This window comes from Coregonus lavaretus (assembly GCF_964263955.1).
Source record: "Coregonus lavaretus genome assembly, chromosome: 22".
NCBI lineage: Eukaryota > Metazoa > Chordata > Actinopteri > Salmoniformes > Salmonidae > Coregonus > Coregonus lavaretus.
Genome location: NC_140009.1, coordinates 30,355,041 through 30,377,299, shown reverse-complemented (window position 1 = coordinate 30,377,299; position 22,259 = coordinate 30,355,041). Strand labels below are relative to the sequence as shown.

The 22,259-nt window shown below is 43.0% G+C and overlaps 1 protein-coding gene across 1 annotated transcript in view; it reads right to left on the bottom strand.

Annotated features, from left to right (window-relative positions):
- Positions 1-282: 282 nt before the first annotated feature.
- The window catches only part of LOC311149923 (uncharacterized protein), a gene marked incomplete at both ends in the record, with an annotated part of 56,337 nt that continues 34,360 nt past the window's right edge, over positions 283-22,259 (bottom strand). The window contains 6 exons of the mRNA XM_084187152.1: positions 283-465; positions 1,487-1,639; positions 5,335-5,387; positions 5,545-5,653; positions 21,389-21,469; positions 21,703-21,971. Of these exons, the coding sequence (XP_084043278.1) occupies positions 283-465; positions 1,487-1,639; positions 5,335-5,387; positions 5,545-5,653; positions 21,389-21,469; positions 21,703-21,971 (848 nt within the window). The remainder of the gene's footprint in view (positions 466-1,486; positions 1,640-5,334; positions 5,388-5,544; positions 5,654-21,388; positions 21,470-21,702; positions 21,972-22,259) is intronic.

The following is a 22,259-nucleotide window of genomic DNA, read 5'->3' as shown; positions in this document are numbered from 1 at the left end:
ATCAAGACTATTATCATCATTCCGTCATCATCAACACCATCATAATCTTATCGGACTTTACCATGGGGTTGTCATAGGGTTGTATGTAGCCGAAGTGGGGGACATGGAGAGTCAGAAGGAGTGTTTATGTGGGGGTTATTGGGGTTATGAGGGGCAGTTTTAGTCCCTGATGTCCACTGTAGGATGGGGTCTCTGGAGTTCTGGGGTGTTCTGAGGGGAAGGGTTGGTGTTGGAGGGGTGGGGGGTATGTTTCATTCTTCTCCAGGAGTTCTAGGGGGGTCTTCACAGCTCTGTGTCTGCCGTCTTGGTGGAGGAGTGGCCGTTGGTGGGAGGGGGCTGGGTCTTGGCGGCCTCTTGGGAATCCCCATTGGCAGGCTTCTCCACGGTCTCAAGGGGGTTGAGAGGAGCCACCGACAACAGGGTGTTCCCCTGGTTCTCCTCATCCACTGGGTACGCCTCCTCAGCCTGGGCAAACATATACACACGGTCAACATAACATCAACATGCTGCTCGACTATTACAAACAAACCTGGATGGATATATTTAACTTCACAATATGCTAGAGTATACAGTACACACCAACAATTCTGAATGTTAGAATCTAATAAATCACTGGAATAGAATGTGAGTATCAAAAAACCCTTAGAGGTTGAGCTGCAGTTGGGTTTGAGCTACAGAAGTGACTGAACTAAAGCAGTTATTTCCACGATATGGCTCTACCTCACTAGCAGCACTCTGGGTTTCTCTCTGAGGCACATACCCGATGGAGGGTCTTTATCAAGTGACGTCAGTACTGACTGGTCTTAGAAAAAAACAGCTGTGGGCTCTTTGGCAAGGAGATGAAACCTTTGCGCACACACACACACACACACACACACACACAGCTGTATAGATCTCATTATACAGGGCGTGTGCTGCTGGAACTCACAGTGTTGCTGTAAGTTCCTCTGTGACAGTTTGCCAGAACTTTCCTAATTACAAGGCTGGCAACAATCCCTCTAAAATAAGTTTGGATGATTTTCCCATTTTGATTTTTAACAGTGTTAGAAATATAATGAAACAGAAAAACTTGCAAAAATGTGTATATTATATTTTTGGGGAATGTACAATTTTATTGAAAGCACCAAGCTTTGCATGTTGAATTAATGGAACACAGGCCAGTGAGAACATTGTTTGAAATCACACAACGCTAAAGACTCCATTACACCATATGCTGTACAGTGAACCATCTACATCGAATCACTGATAACTTAACCCTGGGGAACTGGAGCTAACGGGATAGGGCACATCTGGCCTATACTCAAGGTTAACCAGTGCTGCAATACAATACAAGTCATGGGTACCACCCTAAGGTCATACACGAATGAGATCTAGAGTAGCCTACATATTGCAACTAGAATCTTGATGCATTGAGACAACGGTCAACCGCAACAGTAAACAGGTGAATAGCCTTATATAAGTAAATAGCCTAATAACGATGACTGACCAGCCTCATGCCCTTGGCGTTATGTCTGCGGTGTTTCCTCAGACAGTAGCCTCCGATGAGGGCAGCAGCCAGCAGCAGGCCAGTGATGAGCAGAGATACCAGCACGGTGGAAGAATGTTTACCCCACTGAGGAGCTGCCTCCACCACACCCAGCTACAAAGAAAGAAAGAAAGAAAGAGAGAACGAACAAACAAGAGAGAGAGAAAGAGAGAGAGAACGAACAAACAAGAGAGGGAACGAACAAACAAGATAAATAAATAAATAGAGAGAGAAAGAAAGAGAGAGATTACTTTAGTTAATACAGGGAGTCATGTAATCATAGTGACCCTACTGCAAATCTGTTATATTTAACTTGTTTTTCAGGTGATTAGATTTTCAAACACACAAAAACCACAAAACATCTAAAGAAGTGAAAAGTTGGCTGCCATATTGGATTTCACAGGGAAAATCCGGAAGTTGCCTTTCAAAGAATGGTGGGTAGATACGTGAAAATGTGACACCAACAAGTTAGCTAGCTAACTAAAAAAGATGGGCAGATGAAGACGGGTGCTGAAAGCAGTCAAGGAAGGAGACATTTACAACATAGAAGGTAAGATGACGTGTCAGATTGTTTGCTTGCTTGCTTGCAGGGATGTTAGCTTAGTACACGATCTTGTCATCAGCAGTGAAGATGAAAAGCTAAACTAATTGTGAATTCAGAAATGTGTAAATTATGAAGACATGGACAGTTTTCAAATACTGAATTGGTGACCTTGCTAGCCAGCAGCAATGCAGAAAAAAAAAATTTAAACAACAAAAAACCCTAAAAGAAATGCAGCTAGCTACTCTGCTCGGGAATCTAGGCTTGCTTGCTAGCTAGCCAATGTTCTAACCTAGGTCCCACCAGATCGAAGTGCTCTTGCCAACTGATTGTCAAGCCAAACCTTTTTGTATTTTTTTATTTTTTTTACCCTTATTTTACCAGGTAAGTTGACTGAGAACAAATTCTCATTTACAGCAACGACCTGGAGAATAGTTTACAGGGGAGAGGAGGGGGATGAATGAGCCAATTGGAAACATGGCATGACAATAAGAGACAATCATGATAGCACAAACAGACTGCACTCTGCACTACCAATCTGCAGTCTTAACCTTCTTTGACAGTGAGTGACTAGAAGTTGACATGATTAGTTAACGCTAATTTCAATATGACTCTCGCCAGTGTTGTGATCACAGGGCTTTGTCAGCTGGTAGAGACGTCATTGACAGGGCCTGGGCTGGAGGGGGCTCTGGGAAGCTGTAGGAGATTCCTCACCCTGGTGACAGGGGACTGTTCACATCATGGTGAATTCACTCCCAGGTTTTATACAGTTGAAGTCGGAAGTTTACATACACTTAGGTTGGAGTCATTAAAACTCGTTTTTCAACCACTCCACAAATGTCTTGTTAACAAACTATAGTTTTGGCAAGTCGGTTAGGACATCTACTTTGTGCATGACACAAGTAATTTTTCCAACAATTGTTTACAGACAGATTATTTCACTTATAATTCACTGTATCACAATTCCAGTGGGTCAGAAGTTTACACACACTAAGTTGACTGTGCCTTTTAAACAGCTTGAAAAATTCCAGAAAATGATGTCATGGCTTTAGAAGCTTCTGATAGGCTAATTGACATCATTTGAGTCAATTGGAGGTGTACCTGTGGATGTATTTCAAGGCCTACCTTCAAACTCAGTGCGTCTTTGCTTGATTTTCATGGGAAAATCAAAAGAAATCAGCCAAGACCTCAGAAAAAAAATTGTAGACCTCCAAGTTAAACAATTTAAAGGCAATGCTACCAAATACTAATTAAGTGTATGTAAACTTCTGACCCACTGGGAATGTGATGAAAGAAATAAAAGCTGAAATAAATCCTTCTCTCTACTATTATTCTGACATTTCACGTTCTTAAAATGAAGTGGTGATCCTAACTGACCTAAGACAGGGAATTTCTACTCTGATTAAATGTCAGGAATTGTGAAAAACAGAGTTTAATTGTATTTGGCTAAGGTGTACAGTGGGGAGAACAAGTATTTGATACACTGCCGATTTTGCAGGTTTTCCTACTTACAAAGCATGTAGAGGTCTGTCATTTTTATCAACGGTACACTTCAACTGTGAGAGACAGAATCAAAAAAAAAAATCCAGATAATCACATTGTATGATTTTTAAGCTATTAATTTGCATTTTATTGCATTACATAAGTATTTGATCACCTACCAACCAGTAAGAATTCCGGCTCTCACAGACCTGTTAGTTTTTCTTTAAGAAGCCCTCCTGTTCTCCACTCATTACCTGTATTAACTGCACCTGTTTGAACTCGTTACCTGTATAAAAGACACCTGTCCACACACTCAATCAAACAGACTCCAACCTCTCCACAATGGCCAAGACCAGAGAGCTGTGTAAGGACATCAGGGATAAAATTGTAGACCTGCACAAAGCTGGGATGGGCTACAGGACAATAGGCAAGCAGCTTGGTGAGAAGGCAACAACTGTTGGCGCAATTATTAGAAAATGGAAGAAGTTCAAGATGACGGTCAATCACCCTCGGTCTGGGGCTCCATGCAAGATCTCACCTCGTCGGGCATCAATGATCATGAGGAAGGTGAGGGATCAGCCTAGAACTACACGGCAGGACCTGGTCAATGACCTGAAGAGAGCTGACACCACAGTCTCAAAGAAAACCATTAGTAACACACTACGCCGTCATGGATTAAAATCCTGCAGCGCACGCAAGGTCCCCCTGCTCAAGCCAGCGCATGTCCAGGCCCGTCTGAAGTTTCCCAATGACCATCTGGATGATCCAGAGGAGGAATGGGAGAAGGTCATGTGGTCTGATGAGACAAAAATTGAGCTTTTTGGTCTAAACTCCACTCAACGTGTTTGGAGGTGGAAACATCATTCTTTGGGGATGCTTTTCTGCAAAGGGGACAGGACGACTGCACCGTATTGAGGGGAGGATGGATGGGGCCATGTATCGCGAGATCTTGGCCAACAACCTCCTTCCCTCAGTAAGAGCATTGAAGATGGGCCGTGGCTGGGTCTTCCAGCATGACAATGACCCGAAACACACAGCCAGGGCAACTAAGGAGTGGCTCCGTAAGAAGCATCTCAAGGTCCTGGAGTGGCCTAGCCAGTCTCCAGACCTGAACCCAGAAAATCTTTGGAGGGAGCTGAAAGTCCGTATTGCCCAGTGACAGCCCCGAAACCTGAAGGATCTGGAGAAGGTCTGTATGGAGGAGTGGGCCAAAATCCCTGCTGCAGTGTGTGCAAACCTGGTCAAGACCTACAGGAAACGTATGATCTCTGTAATTGCAAACAAAGGTTTCTGTACCAAATATTAAGTTCTGCTTTTCTGATGTATCAAATACTTATGTCATGCAATAAAATGCAAATTAATTACTTAAAAATCATACAATGTGATTTTCTGGATTTTTGTTTTAGATTCCGTCTCTCACAGTTGAAGTGTACATATGATAAAAATTACAGACCTCTACATGCTTTGTAAGTAGGAAAACCTGCAAAATCGGCAGTGTATCAAATACTTGTTCTCCCCACTGTATATAAACTTCCAACTTCAACTGTATTAAATCACATAGTGATTTATAAGTGGGGCCTTGTTTTTCCATTCCCTGTTTGTTTCCCTATACCCTCCGTGTCTCTCCTATAAACAAATTGCTATCACGCCTGCTGTGACACAGCTAACTAAAGCAGTCATGGCACTCGTGTCACAGTACATTCAGAGTCGTGTATAAAAGATAGCACAACATGAATAAATACGGTATGGAACTCTCCTCCATCTCTAGCGTTAACAGGGATCATACCTGGCCCTTGATGCCTTGACTGTTCAGGCTCTCTGACAATTCTTTGACTCCACCTGTTAGGGGAGAGACAAATAGCAGTTTGAAAAGTGCCTTTTTCACATTTCTAATAATCAAATACTCTTATCATTCAAATATTCAAAGTCCCAAAAACGAAAAGAAAAAAACTCTAACACATCATTATAGTACATAAAACAATCCAGGTAAACCTACCATTAGCGCGTGTCAAAACCAGTGTGTTAGAGTTCTCCTCCTGGAACAGTTGAAGGTTGCAGTCCCCTGTGCACCAGGCTGAATCCTCCAAGATTCTCTTGGTCTCCGACTAAGGGAAAAACATTTCAGTTTAACGATCATATTGTTTTGCTCACAATTTGAACTATAAACATACAATGATTTGTGTGTTAAAACCACAGCACTCTGACGATGACAATGTGATTTCTAATCTGTTTGTTCTCACAGACAGGCTGAGATCGCTACAGTCTTTTGGCACGCCCTGTTGTACAGTGACCCGATGGGACTTGGCTGCTCAGACTGTGTTGTGCCCTAAGCAGGGCATGTCAATCCTCATCTGAACATCACCACACCAAACACACAATGACGCCGGTGTTTGAGCCGTTTGCTGCTTTCCCACACTTACACTATGCGCTCTTTCAGCATTCTCTCCCTCTCTGTAGAGTTGATACCTTTCAGATGCTTCAGAGTAGACTTGCAGTGTTAAAGGTTAGGCTGTTATGTCTGTGCGTTCACCACGCCATATGCCTTTGTGTAATGGAAGAGACTCACTCACTCACTCACTCACTCACTCACTCACTCACTCACTCACTCACCGACTCACTCACTCACCAGTGACTCATTAAAGCAGGGTTCAGGATCTCTATGTTCATCACAGTGGGCCTCTCTCAAATAAAATTGTATTTGTCACATGCGCCGAATACAACGGGTGTAGACTTTACCGTGAAATGCTTGCTTACAAACCCTTCCCAACAATGCAGAGTACAAAATAAATAATACAAATAGTAACAAGGGTAATAAAATACACAAGATTTAAGCGAGTACCAGTACCAGTTCAATGTGCAGGGGTAGGAGGTATTTGAGGTAGATATGTACAGTTTAAGTCGGAAGTTTACATACACCTTAGCCAAATAAAATTAAACTCAGTTTTTCAAAATTCCTGACATTTAATCCTAGTAAAAATTCCCTGTCTTAGGTCAGTTAGGATCACCACTTTATTTTAAGAATGTGAAATGTCAGAATAATAGTAGAGAGAAGGATTTCTTTCAGCTTTTATTTCTTTCATCACATTCTCAGTGGGTCATAAGTTTACATACACTCAATTAGTATTTGGTAGCATTGCCGTTAAATTGTTTAACTTGGGTCAAACGTTTCGGGTAGCCTTCCACAAGCTTCCCACAATAAGTTGGGTGAATTTTGGCCCATTCCTCCTGACAGAGCTGGTGTAACTGAGTCAGGTTTTTAGGCCTCCTTGCTCGCATACGCTTTTTCAGTTCTGCCCACAAATGTTCTATAGGATTGAGGTCAGGGCTTTGTGATGGCCACTCCAATACCTCGACTTTGTTGTCCTTAAGCCATTTTGCCACAACTTTGGAAGCATGCTTGGGGTCATTGTCCAGTTGGACGACCCATTTGCGACCAAGCTATATCTTCCTGACTGATGTCTTGAGATGTTGCTTCAATATATCCACATAATTTTCCTTCCTTATGATGCCATCTATTTTGTGAAGTGCACCAGTCCCTCCTGCAGCAAAGCACCCCCACAGCATGATGCTGCCACCCCCGTGCTTCACGTTTGGGATGGTGTTCTTCGGCTTGCAAGCATTCCCCTTTTTCTTACAAACATAACGATGGTCATTATCGCCAAACAGTTCTATTTTTGTTTCATCAGACCAGAGAACATTTCTCCAAAAAGTACGTTCTTTGTCCCCATGTGCAGTTGCAAACCGTAGTCTGGCTTTTTTTATGGCGGGTTTGGCTTCTTCCTTGCTGAGCGGCCTTTCAGGTTATGTCGATATAGGACTCATTTTACTGTGGATATAGATACTTTTCCTCCAGGATCTTCACAAGGTCCTTTGCTGTTGTTCTGGGATTGATTTGCACTTTTCGCACCAAAGTACGTTCATCTCTAGGAGACCGAACGCGTCTCCTTCCTGAGCGGTATGACGGCTGCGTGGTCCCATGGTGTTTATACTTGCGTACTATTGTTTGTACAGATGAACGTGGTACCTTCAGGTGTTTGGAAATTGCTCCCAAGGATGAACCAGACTTGTGGAGGTCTACAATTTGTTTTCTGAGGTCTTGGCTGATTTATTTAGATTTTCCCATGATGTCAAGCAAAGAGGCACTGAGTTTGAAGGTAGGCCTTGAAATACATCAACAGGTACACCTCCAATTGACTCAAATTATGTCAATTAGCCTATCAGAAGCTTCTAAAGCCATGACATCATTTTCTGGAATTTTCCAAGCTGTTTAAAAGGCACAGTCAACTTAGTGTATGTAAACTTCTGACCCACTGGAATTGTGATACAATGAATTATAAGTGAAATAATCTGTCTGTAAACAATTGTTGGAAATGCTTGTGTTCCTAGCTCCAACAGTGCAGTAGTATCTAACAGTTCACAACAATACACACAAATATCAAAGTAAAATAATGGATTAAGAAATATATCAATATTAGGACGAACAAATGTCGGAATGGCATTGACTAGAATACAGTAGAATACATTATATACATATGAAATTAGTAAAACAGTATGTAAACATTATTAAAGTGACTAGTGATTCCATGTCTATTTACATAGGGAAGCAGCCTCTAAGGGTTGAGTAACCGAGTGGTAGCCGGCTAGTGACAGTGACTAAGTTCAGGGGAGGGTACTGGGTGGAGGCCGGCTAATGATGGCTATTTAACAGTCTGATGGCCTTGAGATATTAGCTGTTTTTCAGTCTTTCGGTCCCAGCTTTATGTACCTGTACTGACCTCGCCTTCTGGATGACAGCGGGGTGAACAGGCCGTGGCTCAGGTGGTTGATGTCCTTGATGATCTTTTTGACCTTCCTGTGACATCGGGTGCTGTAGGTGTCCTGGAGGGCAGGCAGTGTGCCCCCGGTGATGCATTGGGCAGACCGCACCACCCTCTGGAGAGCCTTGCGGTTGCGGGCGGTGCAGTTGCCGTACCAGGCGGTGATACAGCCCGACAGGATGCTCTCAATTGTGCAGCTGTAAAAGTTTGTGAGGGTCTTAGGGGCCAAGCCACATTTCTTCAGCCTCCTGAGGTTGAAGAGGCGCTGTTGCGCCTTCTTCACCACACTGTCTTTGTTGGTGGACCATTTCAGATTGTCAGTGATGTGTACGCCGAGGAACTTGAAGCTTTTCACCTTATCCACTGCGGTCCCATTGATGTGGATGGGGGCGTGCTCCCTCTCCTGTCTCTTTAAGTATTTGATGAGTATAAAAGTGTGTGTGTGTGTGTGTGTGTGTGTGTTTGTGTTGTGTCGGTATACGTATGTGTGTGTGCGTGCGTATGTAGTGTATGTGAAAGTGTGTTGTGGGTTTTGTGTGAGAGTGGTCAGTGGAGAGTGGGTTTTGTGTGAGTGTGTATCAGTGGATGTTCCTCAGAGGAGGAAGGGGGGACCATCCTCCTCATTGAATTTCATAAAAATAAAAATGGTAAAACATTGAAATAGTTATCCTTTTTAGATAAAACTATACTAAATATATTCACATGTCACCAAATAATTGATTAAAACACACTGTTTTGCAATGAAGGTCTACAGTAGCCTCAACAGCACTCTGTACGGTAGCACCATGGTGTAGCCGGAGGACAGCTAGCTTCCGTCCTCCTCTTGGTACATTGACTTCAATACAAAACCTAAGAGGCTCATGGTTCTCCCCCCTTCCATAGACTTACACAGTAATTATGACAACTTCCGGAGGATGTCCTCCAACCTATCAGAGCTCTTGTAGCATGAACTGACATGTTGTCCACCCAATCAAAGGATCAGAGAATGAATCTAGTACTAAAAGCATAAGCTACAGCTAGCTAGCACTGCAGTGTATAAAATGTGGTGAGTAGTTGACTCAAAGAGAGAGAAAGACAATAGTTTAACAGTTTTCAACAAATGAATTTCTTCCAAAATGAAAGAAGCAAGAGAGAGAGAGAGATGGTCATTTCTTTTCACTTTCAGTTTCACTTACTCAGCTAGCAAATGCAGCTTGCTAGTTTAGTTACTCAAACACTCTGCGCTCAAACAGAGGGATGCTATATGTTAGCTAGCTGGCTATGACTATCCAACACAACACTGGAACTCTTCCAAGTTTTGGTTTTATTAATTTATTGCCACCGGGGACCACCGGTGTAACTGCTTACTGACTATACACTGTAACGTTACTGCATGATTGTACTAACGCATTAGTTCTATTAACTATGTTGACTAGGACGTTACTTTAACAAATATGGGGACAACGATGTAGGCTATGTGTAACGTTAGCGGTTATGACATGGTTTGGCTTGGAAAGGTTTTTCGCCTGGTCACATACAGCTGATGTGTTGTTCATTGAAGTCCACAAACGATGGGAAAAGGTGAGAGGGAATACAATGTGGTTGCTATGAAAGTGAACTGTGTTAATGCGTGATCAGGAGTGTATTCATTCTGCAGATTCTGTTAAAAAACGTTTCTTAAACGGAAGCAAACAAAACGGGGATGAAAATACCTGAATTCTTCCAATAGAAACTCTTGTTTGCAACTGTTGGACTAATGATTACACCCTAGAAATGCTAGATGCAGGCAAGAGTGTGCAAGGCGGTATTGAATGTGTCACTGTCTGTCCATGTGTCACTGTCTGTCATCTCAAATTTCTCTCTCAACTTGTGTGCACCTACGTTGTAAACTTTGATTCATAGGCTAGGTTGTAGCAACGTCATGATGGGTACAGGAAAAATGTAAGTATCATGTAGTAGCCTAAACCTATCGATGTTACATTGAACTGGGTGAATGGAATAGGAATGACAGTCATCCAACATGCTGTAATAGAAATAAGGCCATGCTCATTATTTATTTATTTGTCCTGACACAAATACTAATTTTCACAAAGTCTGCTGCCTCAGTTTCGATGATGGCAATTTGCATATACTCCAGAATGTCATGAAGAGTGATCAGATGAATTGCAATTAATTGCAAAGTCCCTCTTTGCCATGAAAATGAACTTAATCCCAAAAAAACATTTCCACTGCATTTCAGCCCTGCCACCAAAGGACCAGCTGCCATCATGTAAGTGATTCTCTCATTAACACAGGTTAGAGTGTTGACGAGGACAAGGATGGAGATCACTCTGTCATGCTGATTGAGTTAGAATAACAGACTGGAAGCTTTAAAAGGAGGGTGGTGCTTGAAATCATTGTTCTTCCTCTGTTAACCATGGTTACCTGCAAGGAAACATGTGCTGTCATCATTGCTTTGCCCAAAAGGTATTCACAGGCAAGGATATTGCTGCTAGTAAGATTGCACCTAAATCAACCATTTATTGGATCATCAAGAACTTCAAGGAGAGAGGTTCAATTGTTGTGAAGAAGGCGTCAGGGCGCCCAAGAATGTCCCGCAAGCGCCAGGACCGTCTCCTAAAGTTGATTCAGCTGCATGATCGGAGCACCACCAGTGCAGAGCTTGCTCAGGAATTGCAGCAGGCAGGTGTGAGTGCATCTGCATGCACAGTGAGGCGAAGACTTTGAGGATGGCCTGGTGTCAAGAAGGGCAGCAATGAAGCCACTTCTCTCCAGGAAAAACATAAGGGACAGACTGATATTCTGCAAAAGGTACAGTGATTGGACTGCTGAGGACTGGGGTAAAGTCATTTTCTCTGATAAATCCCCTTTCCGATTGTTTGGGGCATCCAGAAAAACACCTTGTCCGGAGAAGAAAAGGTGAGCGCTACCATCAGTCCTGTGTCATGCCAACAGTAAAGCATCCTGAGACCCTTCATGTGTGGGGTTGCTTCTCAACCAAGGGAGTGGGCTCACTCACAATTTTGCCTAAGAACACAGCCATGAATAAAGAATGGTACCAACACATCCTCCGAGAGCAACTTCTCCCAACCATCCAAGAACAGTTTGGTGATGACCAATGCCTTTTCCAGCATGATGGAGCACCTTGCCATAAGGCAAAAGTGATAACTAAGTGGCTTTGGGAAGAAAACATCAACATTTTGGGTCCATGGCCAGGAAACTCCCCAGACCTTAATCCCATTGAGAACTTGTGGTCGATCCTCAAGAGGCGGGTGGACAACCAAAACCCCACAAATTCTGACAAACTCCAAGCATTGATTATGCAAGAATGGGCTGCCATCAGTCAGGATGTGGCCCAGAAGTTGATTAACAGCATGCCAGGGCGGATTGCAGAGGTCTTGAAAAAGAAGGGTCAACACTGCAAATATTGACTCTTTGCATAAACTTAATGTAATTGTCAATAAAAGCCTTTGACACTTATGGAACGCTTGTAATTATACTTCAGTATACCATAGTAACATCTGACAAAAATATCTCATAACAATGAAGCAGCGAACTTTGTGAAGACCAATACTTTTGACCACGACTGTATATATAGTCTTATGATTGTGCATAGAGTCAGTGCAAAATAGGGTTAGTGCAGATAATTAAATGGTTACCCAGACCAGCTATTAAGCAGTTTTATGGCTTGGGGGTAGAAGCTGTCTTGGAACCTGTTGGTCCGGAAGCCAATGTTCCGGTAACGTTTGCCGGATGGTAGCAGAGTGAACAGTCAATGGTTTGGGTGGCTTTGGTCTTTGGCAATATTTCAGGCCTTCCTCTGACACCGCCTGATATAGAGGTCCTGGATGGCAGGGAGTTTGGCCCCAGTGATGTACTGGGCTGTCCGTACCAACCTCTGTAGCGCTTTGCGGTCGAGGGCGGTGCATTTCACATACCAAGCGGTGACGCAGCCAGTCAAGATGCTCTGGTGCAAGTGTATAACTTTTTGAGGATCTTAGGGCCCATGCCAAATCTTTTCATCCTCCTGATTGGGAAGACGTGCCGTCTTGCCCTCTTCATGACTGTGCGGGTGTGTGTGGACCATGTTAAGTCCTTAGTGATGTGGACGCCAAGGAATTTTAAGCTCTCGACCCGCTCCACTACAGCCCTGTCGATGTGGATGGGGGCGTGTTCTGCCCTCTTTCTCCTGTAGTCCATGATCAGCTCCTTGGTCTTACTGACATTGAGGAAGAAGCTGTTGTCCTGGCACCACACTGTTAAGTCTCTGACCTCCTCCCTGTAGGCAGTCTTATCGCCGTCAGTGATCAGGCCTACCACCTTCGTGTCATCAGCAAACTTGATGGTGTTGGAGTCGTGCGTAGGGTTGTCACGGTGACCGTATTACTGCCACACTGGCGGTCACGAGTCATGACTGCAGTCAAATTCCATGTGACCGTTTAGTCACGGTAATTAGGCTTCTCCAAGCTCTGATGCTGCTGATGGTCATTAGCAGCCTACCAAACTTGCTACCTGTCTGGTACTCAGCACTCCATTGTCCCTCTAATCACTCTGCCATCAACGCAAATGTAAATCGAAAATCTAATCAAACACTTAATGAGAGCTCATGAGCTCATGTTGCGCAACATTTCTATAGGCTATGCAGTTTTGATGGCGAAGGAGCACATCAGCTTTCTATAGGCTAGGCCTTCTATATTTATTTCTCTACTTTCCTAATATTAAGCACATTGCTTCGCTTTACAACAGCAGTATAGCCTATCTGGCTGTCATGAAAATTAAATCACCGGAAAAGCGTCCTCCATTCGATATTTAAGTGGATAGATTACATTAATTTTTTCCCCCATGCCCCTGTTCCGAGACAGGTGCATGATAATGGTTCATTCTAAATCAAAATTAATTTCACACATATTATTTAGCATATGTAAAGACAACATTAAATTAACAATAGTCAGATGGGTGATAATATTAGCCTATAACTTGTGAAGGATGTATTATCACTTGTGAATGATGCCCAGCTTGTGCAGTAAGGCAAGAAACAGTGCATGCCTATTTTTTGCGACTTTTTCAAATCATAGTCACCCACCTCATGTAGCCTAGCCCATACACCTACAGTTGAAGTCGGAAGTTTACATACACCTTAGCCAAATACATTTAAACTCAGTTTTTCACAATTCCTGACATTTAATCCTAGTAAAAATTCCCTGTTTTAGGTCAGTTAGGGTCACCACTTTATTTTAAGAATGTGAAATGTCAGAAAAATAGTAGAGAGAAGGATTTATTTCAGCTTTTATTTCTTTCATCACATTCCCAGTGGGTCAGAAGTTTACATACACTCAATTAGTATTTGGTAGCGTTGCCTTTAAATTGTTTAACTTGGGTCAAACGTTTCGGGTAGCCTTCCACAAGCTTCCCACAATAAGTTGGGTGAATTTTGGCCCATTCCTCCTGACAGAGCTGGTGTAACAGTCAGGTTTTTAGGCCTCCTTGCTCGCAAACGCTTTTTCAGTTCTGCCCACACATTTTGAGGTCAGGGCTTTGTGATGGCCACTCCAATACCTTGACTTAGTTGTCCTTAAGCCATAACTTTGGAAGTATGCTTGGGGTCATTGTCCATTTGGAAGACCATGTCCTAACCGACTTGCCAAAACTATAGTTTGTTAACAGGAAATGTGTGGAGTGGTTTTAATGACTCCAACCTAAGTGTATGTAAACTTCCGACTTCAACTGTATATATTTTGATAAGGTTTGTATCACAACTAAAGTGGCCAAGTAACTTCTTAAAATTAAGCACATTAATCCACTTTATAACCGGTGTAGAGCTTAACTGGCACACATACAGTGAGGGAAAAAAGAATTTGATCCCCTGCTGATTTTGTACGTTTGCCCACTGACAAAGAAATGATCAGTCTATAATTTTAATGGTAGGTTTATTTGAACAGTGAGAGACAGAATAACAACAAAAAAATCCAGAAAAAAGCATGTCAAAAAAGTTATAAATTGATTTGCATTTTAATGAGGGAAATAAGTATTTGACCCCCTCTCAATCAGAAAGATTTCTGTCTCCCAGGTGTCTTTTATACAGGTAATGAGCTGAGATTAGGAGCACACTCTTAAAGGGAGTCCTTCTAATCTCAGCTTGTTACCTGTATAAAAGTCACCTGTCCACAGAAGCAATCAATCAATCAGATTCCAAACTCTCCACCATGGCCAAGACCAAAGGATGTCAGGGACAAGATTGTAGACCTGCACAAGGCTGGAATGGGCTACAAGACCATCGCCAAGCAGCTTGGTGAGAAGGTGACAGCAGTTGGTGCGATTATTCGCAAATGGAAGAAACACAAAATAACTGTCAATCTCCCTCGGCCTGGGGCTCCATGCAAGATCTCACTTCGTGGAGTTACAATGATCATGAGAACGGTGAGGAATCAGCCCAGAACTACACGGGAGGATCTTGTCAATGATCTCAAGGCAGCTGGGACCATAGTCACAAAGAAAACAATTGGTAACACACTACGCCGTGAAGGACTGAAATCCTGCAGCGCCCGCAAGGTCCCCCTTCTCAAGAAAGCACATATACAGGCCCGTCTGAAGTTTGCCAATGAACATCTGAATGATTCAGAGGATAACAGGGTGAAAGTGTTGTGGTCAGATGAGACCAAAATCGAGCTCTTTGGCATCAACTCAACTCGCCGTGTTTGGAGGAGGAGGAATGCTGCCTATGACCCCAAGAACACCATCCCCACCGTCAAACATGGAGGTGGAAACATTATGCTTTGGGGGTGTTTTTCTGATAAGGGTACAGGACAACTTCACCGCATCAAACGGACGATGTACCGTCACATCTTGGGTGAGAACCTCCTTCCCTCAGCCAGGGCATTGAAAATGGGTCGTAGATGGGTATTCCAGCATGACAATGACCCAAAACACACGGCCAAGGCAACAAAGGAGTGGCTCAAGAAGAAGCACATTTAGGTCCTGGAGTGGGCCTCCCGAGTGGCGCAGTCGTCTATTGCACTGCATTGCAGTGATAGCTGTGCCACTAGAGATCCTGGTTCGAATCTGTCGTAGCCGGCCGCGACCGGGAGACCCAGGGGCGGCGCACAATTGGCCCAGGGTAGGGGAGGGAATGGCCGGCAGGGATGTAGCTCAGTTTGGTAGAGCATGGCGTTTGCAACGCCAGGGTTGTGGGTTCGATTCACACGGGGGGTATGAAAAAGTAAAAAAAGAATGTATGCACTCACTAACTGGATAAGAGCGTCTGCTAAATGACTAAAATGTAAATGTAAAATGAGTGGCCTAGCCAGTCTCCAGACCGTAATCCCATAGAAAATCTGTGGAGGGAGCTGAAGGTTCGAGTTGCCAAACGTCAGCCTCAAAACCTTAATGACTTGGAGAAGATCTGCAAAGAGGAGTGGGACAAAATCCCTCCTGAGATGTGTGCAAACCTGGTGGCCAACTGCAAGAAACATCTGACCTCTGTGATTGCCAACAAGGGTTTTGCCACCAAGTACTAAGTCATGTTTTGCAGAGGGGTCAAATACTTATTTCCCTCCTTAAAATGCAAATAAATGTATAACATTTTTGACATGCGTTTTTCTGGATTTTTTTGTAATTTCTGTTTCTCACTGTTCAAATAAACCTACCATTAAAATTATAGACTGATCATGTCTTTGTCAGTTTTGGGGAAGATCATTTTCACCATAAAAATGCACCTTTATAATAAAGCATTACATGCATAATCACATTTGCCATCACTTTCGAGAACAGTGTTTTCCCGCTAATTGTTTGCATTTCGGAGCATTAACGCTTATAGCCTACTGCCGTGTGCGCATTGCTGCGCTTATAATGTGAAGAAATAGCCAAATAGTTTATCAACATTTTAAGCTACACGTTCTGATCTGTTGCATCAGCCTCATTGCTTTTAAACTTTTTTTTGATGCGAGTGGTTGTATTAATTTGTGATCTATCACATCCCACAACTGTCCCAGAGTATGTTTGGAACATTTATTAATTGCACAGAAGGACAAGTTGACCAATAGAATATAGAATAGGTCAACTTTTATACTATGGGGGATTGTAGATTGACATAGGCTAGTGCTTTTGCTGTTCGTTAGGCCTACTAATCTTGTTGGCTGATTTAAAAGTAGGCTAAATGTGGACAGTTCTAACATCTTCAATATGTGCCTCGGAATTCGATAAGAGGGACGCGCGCAGTTGGGTCCCCGATGTGTTGGTCTTCATTCACTTGTAGCCTACTTCTTAGCTGAAATGCCTGTGAGAAGGACATGATCACGTGACAGGCATTTGCTAATAAGAATTGAGATATCTTGGAGAGCCATGTGAGTGAGAGGTGCTTTGGAGCACGGCAGCTGGGAGAAGGGAAATATAATTATTATATTCAACCCAAGTGCACAACGGCAACTTTGGCTGCAAAATACATAGATTTTTTAGGGGGCATTATGGCCACGCAAGGGGGATGCTGTCAGGAAATTCGAGGCCTGGTGAGAATATTATCAAGTGCTTGTCAAATTGTGAATGAGAGACTGATGAAGTGTGTGCAACTTGCATACTAAATAAAATCAAAGCTCATGCCTTTCAAGTTACTTTTTTCATATCATCATTAGTCCCATCATGCAGCCTTAAAATGTATTAAAAATCTAAACATATAGCCCAACGTTTGTATCACAACTAAAGTTGCATAAATAACTCTAAATTAAGCATATAGGAGGACCAGTTTCTCTGTTAACCACTCAACACAGAATAGCCACATTTGGAGAAAATATCCTATTTATTTTTTAAAGATATGTTCAATTGTATTCTTCATACCTTAAAATAATAAAAAATAATGTCACGGAATTCTAAGCAAAGCTTGTCTGTTAAATGAACTAGTGTAGCCCACAGCCATAATGCATAGCTATATCATGAAGGACAACTCAGAGTATGCTATTCTGTTCTTCTGAAATAGACTACATTTTCTTCATATCATGTTTCTTTAGACCTGTCTAAAATAAATAATGGATTTATTGTGATGGTGTAGGCCATACTAAATGGATTTAGATATACTTTTAAAAATGTAGATGTTCCAAAGGTCTGCATCAGTGGCTTGTAGGCTATGCGTGGAAGCCAGGAGATGCTAAACGTGTTTATGTTTATTAATGGTCAATTACCGTGAGACCGGCAGATATTTGCTTGACAATCACCGGCTGACAAAATGTCATGACCGTCACAGCCCTAGTCGTGTGTGGCCACGCAGTCATGGTTGAACAGGGACTACAGGAGGGGACTAAGCACACACCCCTGAGGGGCCCCCGTGTTGAGGGTCAGTGTGGCGAAGGTGTTGTTGCCTACCTCACCACCTGTCAGGAAGTCCAGGATCCAGTTGCAGAGGGAGGTGTTCAGTCCCAGGGTCCTCAGCTTGGTGATGAGCTTGGAGGGGACAATGGTGTTGAACGCTTAAATGTAGTCTATGAATAGCATTCTTACATAGTTATTTCCACTCTTGTCCAGGTGGGAGAGGGCATTGTGAAGTGCAATTGAGATTGCGTCATCTGTGGATCTGTTGGGGCGGTATGCGAATTGGAGTGGGTCCAGGGTGTCTTGGATGATGGTGTTGATGTGTGCCATGAACAGCATTTCAAAGCACTTCATAATTACAGATGAGTGCTACAGTGCAATAGTCATTTAGAAAGGTTACCTTGGAGTTCTTGGGAACAGGGACAATGGTGGTCAGCTTGAAATTGTCTGTGAAAACAATTGCCAGCTGGTCTGCGCATGCTTTGAGAAGGTATGTGAGTTTTAACATGTTTAAAAGTTTTACTCACGTCGTCCACGGAGAGCGAGATCACAAAGTCATCCGGAAGAACCGGGACTTTCACCCAAGACTCAGTGTTGTACTCCTCGAAGCGAGCATAAAAGGCATTTGGCTTGTTTGGGAGTTCTGCATCGCTGGGCATCTCACGGCTGGGTTTCCCTTTGTAATCCGTTATCGTCTGCAAGCCCTGCCACATAAGACGAGCGTCGGAGATGGTGTAATAGAATTCCACTTTCCTCCTATTTTGTCCTTTTGCATGTTTAATGTCTTGGAGGTCGTACCGGGCTCTCTTGTGTGCGTCCATATCCGTGTCCCGTTCCTCTAGCCTTTAGTCACCGCTGATATTGCCTGTAATCCATGGTTTGGATATGTTCGTATAGTCACTGTGGGGACTACGTCGTCTATTCACTTATTGATGAAGCCCGTGACTGATGTGGTCAAATCCTCAATGCTATCAGATGAATCCTGGAACATATCCCAGTTTGTTGTAGCAAAACAGTCTCGTAGTTTCGCGTCTGCTTCATCGGACCACTTCCGTATTGAGCGTGTCACTAGTACTTCCTGTTTGAGCTTTTGTTTGTTAACAGGAAGCAGGAGAATATAGTCGTGGTCAAATTGGTCGAAGGGAGGATGAGGGAGGGCATTGTATGCATTTCTGTGGGTAGAATAAAAGTGGTAGAGTTTTACGCCCCTAGTGGCGCATGAGACATGTTGGTAGAAGCGAGGTAGAACGGTTTTAAGTCTCCCTGCGTTAAAGTCTCCGTCCACCAGAAGCGCTACCTCTGGATGAGTGGTTTCTTACAGTTCTTCTTTGTTTATGGCCCCATATAGTTATTTGAGTGCCAAAGTGGTTTTGGCTTGTGGAGGGATGTAGACAGCTGTGATAATTACAGATGAGAACTGTTGGTAGATAAAAGGGTCTGCAGCTTACCATGAGGTATTCTATATCAGGTGAGCAAAAGCTCAAGATTTCCTTCACACTGGAAGCAGCGCACCAGTTGTTGTTTATTAAGAGGCACATCCCTCCGCCTTTGGACTTGCCCAAGGCAGCCATCATTCAATTGATGCTGCTGCATGGAGAAACCACCAAGTTCTACGTACATAGAGTCATCCAGCCATGTCTCTGCAAGGCATATAATATTGCAGCTTTTCAAATCTCTCTGATAGGAGACTCTCAAACGAAGCTCATCCATCTAATTCTCAAGTGACTGGACATTAGCCAATAGAACGGAGGGGAGTGCCAGTCGGTTTTCTCTTCGTTTCAGTCTCACCAGGACGTCGGCCCATCTACCGCATCTACGCCTGCATCGTTTTGGTAGCCCATGAAACAAAGGAATGGGGTCCAGTATGATTTGATTTGGATTTGATTTGGATCCCCATTAGCTGATGCCATGATGACAGCTAGACGTCCTGGGGTCCGACACATAACGAAAAAAACATTACAGACAAAAATACTTTACAATTTACATACATTTAAAAAACAATAACAAGTAGACATTATAGACATTTAAAATACCTGAAAGGTAACATTTAACAGTCAATACGTATATTCAGCGGTCAGTATCTGTCCAGTCATATGGTCAATCTTAGTAGATGTACCTTTAAATGTTTTCTTCAATGTGAATACATTTTTCACTTGGGAAATATTAGTTGGTAGGGAGTTCCATTCAGTTATGACTCTGTATGTACAGTAACTGTTGCTTTGAGGAGATTTGTCCTAGGTCTGGGGGGTATCAGATGCCCCAATCTCGCCTGTCTGGTTTGGTGATTATGTCTATTGCCGGTATACACTAATTGGTTAGAGAAATAAATGGGGTTTCTTGAACAGGATTGCATTTGAGAAAAATCTAAAGACTAGAGAGTAATTTACTTTCAACAGAAAGCAATGAGAGGTGCGTCCAATGTGATGGCAAGTAGTTTGGTATTTTTCTATTGTTCTACAGGCACCCCAGCCATTGAAAAGTTTAATTGCGCATCAGCAGCAAGCATATTTCTAAGGCTAAACACAATACTAATGGTCTTAGAAATGTTTAACACCAATTTGTTCTTAGCAACCCACTCACAGTTCTTAATTCACTGTTCAGTACATCAGTTAACTCATTATGTGCTGATGCAGCACTATACATTGTAGTCATCAGCATACATTACCACACTTGCTTTTTCAATTACAGATGGTAAATCATTAGTACAAATGTAGTAGAGGGGGCCTAGACAGCTGCCTTGCGGAATCCCACAGCTTAGATGTATACTGTCTGAGAAACGTCCATTAATGAAAGAAAACTCTGTCTTCTCCTGGATAGGTAGCTTTCCATCCAGGATAGAGCAGTGGATGTGAATCCATAACACTTGAGTTTACCTATCAATAGTTCATGATCAATTACATCGAAATAAACACTAATGTCTAACAACACTGCACCCACTAACTTCCTGACATCCAAACTCTGTAGCCAATCATCTGTAATTTGGGCTAAGGCCATACATGAACAAGGGAACAGCTTAGTCGGAGATTAAGTCGGATTTGAAGTCGAAATCGATGTTAGTAACTGCCGATCTGATGTCCAGAAGTGCTTGGTCATATGTAATAATAGTATGAACTTTCTGTATAAAAAAGTATAGATAAATACGAAAAAAGTCAATAAATAGCAAAGTTGGGTTGGAACTCGTAAGGTGTCACCTTTCTTCGTCGCGCCTCACTCTTGGCAACCACGACTCACTCTTGGCAACCACGACTCACTCTTGGCAACCACGACTCACTCTTGGCAACCACTGCATTTCTATTTCTATTTCTAGGTCTGTTTGTGATTGACATTTGAAGCCTCTAGTGAGACTAATGTGTGTTTATAATAATTGTGTTATTATTAGCTGCTGCCATTTATAGGGAGTGTTGACTGGTACTTCAGAAAAAGGGGCTGTTTCTCTTGGGAAACCACAAACCACATTACCAGACTTTTCTCATTGAGAGATTTTTCAATTCTTTGGAGTGGATCTCGTTTTATGGAAAGGGAAAGGGGGATGCCTAGTCAGTTGCCAGCGACCCCTGCACGGTACACACTGGTAGAGGCTGGGGAGGGCAACTGTACCAGAGATACCCTTGTTAATGGCCATAAACCATACAGTACTGTACTGTGACAGATGAGAGCTGGGTCGGGTGGTACACCACATAGGCTAATAGGGCATGGGGAAAGTCCATAAGGATGTATTTCATAATAACAATAAAACATGTTGATACTCACACAGCTAGTTTCTGAAGAAAGCTCCACCTTGACTGTGTCCTTGTCCTTCACTGCCTCCTTGTCCACACACTCAACAATGGGCTGCAGAAACAGAGGCGGCCTAAAGCTTTCACTCAAAAATTGACATCAGATTTGTAAATTTACCTCTCCATTCACTAATAATCTGCTACATTCCCTTTACATTGACTTATGATACAGGGAATTGAAAGAAAATACATTTACTGTCTTGAGCCTTCTTTTAGCATTTCAATATGATACAGCATCTAAATGCATTGTAGGCATTCCCCACCATAATGTAGTTAGGTATTACTCACAAGAACAAGAATGGCCTCTTTCTCAGGTACAACAAGTGCAACCGGGGAATCAGTAGCTTCAGTGCCCTGTGTGTCGACACCAGGTCCAGCTGTGGTTCCAGAGGTGTCACCTCTTGCTAAGAGGTCATTCTCTGGCACCGTGGACGTGAAGGCAGTGTCCTGGTCTGATACTGGAGCACTGGTCCCAGGAGTGTCGTCAGCTGTGGAGTCAGCGACGGTAGTGGCTGTGTCGTCTACAGGGGCTTGGGGTTCGACGGTGGCATCAGTACCTGTTTTTAAAAACATTTTTATTGAAAATATACATTTTATACGCAAGTGAAGCAGCTCCGAATACCCAGTCCCCTTGACCACCCTCCGGAATCCTCACAATCCCACCCACATGCCCACCCACAACCCTTGTTTTTGACCTATCCTAACCCAGTCACCTGATGGAAGACAATAGAAGTGACGGAGAAAACAAACATACAAGACAAACATGCAACAGGTACTGGTAGAGATGAACAGACTGGACAGGTAGACAGGACAACTTATAATAACAAACCGACAGTTGTGAAAAG